This window comes from Diospyros lotus, chromosome 3 (genome assembly GCF_014633365.1).
Source record: "Diospyros lotus cultivar Yz01 chromosome 3, ASM1463336v1, whole genome shotgun sequence".
NCBI lineage: Eukaryota > Viridiplantae > Streptophyta > Magnoliopsida > Ericales > Ebenaceae > Diospyros > Diospyros lotus.
In genome coordinates, this window is record NC_068340.1 from 34,643,353 (window position 1) to 34,647,309 (window position 3,957).

At 37.8% G+C, this 3,957-nt stretch overlaps 1 protein-coding gene across 1 annotated transcript; it reads right to left on the reverse strand.

The window, feature by feature from the left end:
* Positions 1-198: 198 nt before the first annotated feature.
* LOC127796202 (7-deoxyloganetic acid glucosyltransferase-like) lies at positions 199-2,362 on the reverse strand. The gene is made up of 2 exons (XM_052328224.1): positions 1,723-2,362; positions 199-1,263 (listed from the first exon to the last, which is right to left on the reverse strand). The coding sequence occupies exons 1-2, from the start codon at positions 2,222-2,224 to the stop codon at positions 329-331; spliced, it is 1,437 nt and encodes a 478-aa protein (XP_052184184.1). The 5' UTR covers positions 2,225-2,362; the 3' UTR covers positions 199-328.
* Between the last annotated feature and the right edge of the window lie 1,595 nt (positions 2,363-3,957).

Sequence of the window (3,957 nt, forward strand, 5' to 3'; positions counted from 1 at the left end):
AATTTTTTAAGTAAAAGAAAGAAAGAAAGAAAGCTAGACATAATTATGATTAAGATGATGTACACATTATTACATAATTAATGAAGTTTGTTTAGTAAAAAAAAAATCCTTAAATATAACACATGATATGATATGATATGATATAGCTATGCATAAAACTTTTGTGATTTAATTTTCTTTTTTATGTGAATCATAGAATGAAAGCTGTAAGAAGCACATATTATAGATATAATTAATCACAAAATACATACATATACTTTTTATATTGAAGATGATTTTAATATATATATATATAGCTATATATAGCATGACTCAGTGGCCATCGAACTCACTGAGTTGCATTACGACGTCCAGTCATCAACTTGATATCCTCAACCAACCGATCCAAACTGGCGCGCGAAGACCCTCCGCCCGCGACGGCCTTCCTCGCCGTCTCCGCCATCTGCATGGCCGACTTCTCAACCTCCTCTCTCCTCACCTCCATCACATCTCTTATCATCTTCTCAACAATCACCCGATCGCAACAGTCCTTCATGTCCACCCCCACCTTCCACACCTCCCCCACAAACCGACTGTTCATCTGCTGGTCGCCGAAGTACGGCCAGCAGATCATTGGCACGCCGGCGACCAAGCTCTCCAGCGTCGAGTTCCACCCGCTGTGCGTCAAAAACCCGCCAATAGCCGGGTGGGCCAACACCTCCTCCTGCGGCGCCCACCCCACCACGTACCCGCGCTCCCTCGTCGCCGCCGCGAGCTCCTTTGGGACCTGCTGCTCCCCGGCGACGGAGTTCGGCCGGTCGACCCACAAGAACGGCTTCCCGCTGTTCACCAGGCCGTACCAGAACTCGAGGAGCTGGTCCCTCGTCAAAACCGTAATGCTCCCGAAGCTCACGTAAACGACGGACTTGGGCGGCCGGGCGTCGAGCCAAGCCATGCAGGTTCGGTCCTCTTGCCAGAGGCTGGTGGAGGAGCGCCGCGAAGACTCCGGGAGTTTGGCGTGGAGGAAGGCCCCGAGCGGGCCGACGGCGTAGAGGTTGGGGATGTGGCGGCGGATGTGGGAGAGGGCGGAACCTTCGAGTTCGTCGAAGGTGTTAAGGATGAGGGCGTGGGCTCGAGTGGTGAGATGAGTCTCGGTGGCGACGATCTGCAGCGCCCGGTCGGAGGGATCGGCGGCGCGGCAGAAGCTGGGAAGATCGCAGAAGCGGAGGAAGCTCTCCATGCCCGGCACCGATGATACAGCTCTGCCCATGTCGTCGTCATCCCCTAAGAATATATATATATATATATATTTAATATTCATTGCTCTCTCAAAATACATTGTGTGATTTTTTCCAAACGAACTCAAAAACTAAAAAAATAAAAGTGATAATTAAAGCCCCCAAAGTAAAGACACAATCTTCCAGAAAAAGAAGATTAAAAAAATGCGAAATAGAAACACAGAAAAATAAATAAATAAATAAAAGAATATAAAAATAATTTTTTAAAAAAAATTATTCTACCAAACAGAAACAAATTTCATGGTCTGAGACTGAGACTCCTTAAAAATGTCGAAACTACACTATTTCGATATTTTTTTTTGTATATATCAAAGTATATATGTGTGTATATAAATATATATATATAATAAATTAATCTTATTGTATTGTATTGGACTTAATAATAATAATATAATATGATTATTATGATTATGTTATGGTTACGAAAGAAGAGAAGAGTAGATACCTCGGATGGGAAGGTCGCCGGCTTGAATGAGCCTTGGGATGCAAAGAAAGGTCCAAAAGCAGCTGGCGCTGAACGTCCGAAAAGAAACCAGGGGGATTCCGACCTCTTCCGCAACGTCAATGGCGAACGACATGAATATGCCATCGGCTATGATGCAATTCACCGGAGGCCTGCCGTCGCAATTGAGCCGGCCGCAGAGCAGCATGTCGCGAAAGAGAGGCTTCGTGACGGCGGAGATGGAGTCGAAGAGTTCGAAAATGCGGATGCCAGAGCGGGGATGGTCGGGGGGGAGGCCGTCGGGGAGGGAGGCGAAGCGGAATCCGGGGAAGGAGGCGAGGAAGTGGGAGTCGAGGAGGAGGCGGCGGTGGTTGTGGTCAGAGTTGAGGAAGGTGAGGAAGGGGATGCCAGAGAGGCAGAGGAGCTCAGCCAGCTGGAGCATGCACTTGACATGGCCTTGGACGGGGAAGGGGAAGATGAGTACGTGAGATGATGATTCAGCCATGGAAGAATTGGTTAAAAATTCAATGATTTTTGAGTATTTGGGGAATTGGAATTAGGGCTTGCTTCTTACTGGGTGGGTGGGTGGATAGAGATAGGCGGCAAGGGTAGGATAAGGATTGAATGAATCTCGAAGGGGGTGGGGGAGCTGACATCTGCTGTCTTATTCCCCAGTCTAGACCTGTCTATCCTTCCAATCAAATTAAGTCGTCTCACTAAATAAATTAATATACAATAATATATATTAATAATGTTAAAAAAACTTAATATTTTTAAAAAATATATATTTTACATAATTTTTTTATTAATTATAAAAAATATTAATTTTTTTAATATTATTAATATAAATATACAAATTTAATAAAATAGACTTAATTTGATTGGAGGGACAATAAAAAAAGACAAACAATGAGACAACTCGGGCGTGGGTTGCTGTGTCTGAAATGGCCAAGTTAAAAATTATAATGGGAAATGCAAATGTGACGTGGGTTGGCGGTGTCTTGTGTCTTTGGAAGCTCAATTTGCCTTTGTCCTCTCCTCTCCTATCTTCTACATGCTCTTGGGTGTTTTCTTGGGCTTCCTTGCCATTTGGATGAATTTGCGCTTCTCTATTTTTCGGTTTTTTTTAGTTTTTATATTTTAAAAATAATTTAAAATAAATGGATATTATATTTGGTGGGTTTATTTTACAATGATAAAAGTTATTTTTGTTTTAATTTGACTTAAAAAATTATGTAACTCTTTTGTTATACATTCTTATCTTAAACAAATAATAATATATAAGCAACTAATTTTGTCCACCACCATGGTGTTATTTTATTCTCTTTAATTTTAAAAGAATTAAGAAAAAAAGAATTACAAAACTTAAAGTTGCGTTCTCTTTACTGTTTTCAAGTCATTTTTAATTTTTAATTTTCTAAAATAATAAAAACATGTTCTCTTTGCTGTTTTTAAAAATGTATTTTTGAAAACAAAAAAAAATTGTGAAGAAAACTCTAAACAACTAAAAGTTATTTTGAGTGTTTTCATCCAAAACAAACTCAAAACTCAAAAAATATTTATTTATTTATATTTTATTATTAGAATGAGAAAAAATATTATAAAATTCATTAACTTTAAAATATACATATATTTTAAATAATATATTAACATTAAATATTTATAATTTACTTAATAATTAAATTTATTGAATAAAATATCATTAAAAAAATATTTTCAAAATTTTAAGGAGAACGCATTTTTTAATTTTCTATTTTAAAAAATAGTTTTTCAAAATGACAAAAAGAACGCATTTTCAATTTTCTAAAAACAGACTACCAAAATAAAAAATTAAAAATAAATTCAAAACTCAAAATTAAAAATTGAAAAGGAAGGAGAATGCATCCTGATATTTTGTGTTTTTTCGTTTTCAAAATTTTAAAAATAAGTTCAACCGAAAACAAACACATAATTAAAACTCACAACAAAATCAAATAGATGAATTGAATACATTGGCATTAATGCTTCTTACAAAACTAGGAAATTAAAGTAACCTTCTCTCAAAAAGCAACATTTTGCAGAAATCTATGTACATGAATTGGATGCATTGGTATTATGCTTCTCTGAAAATAATACAAAACAAAAGCTCAATGGTGAGCTAGAATTAAAAATATCGATATAACCAAACCCCATATTTAGTAAGATCAAGACTTGATAAATCACAATCACACAACACCATAAGTTACTCACAGAAGGATA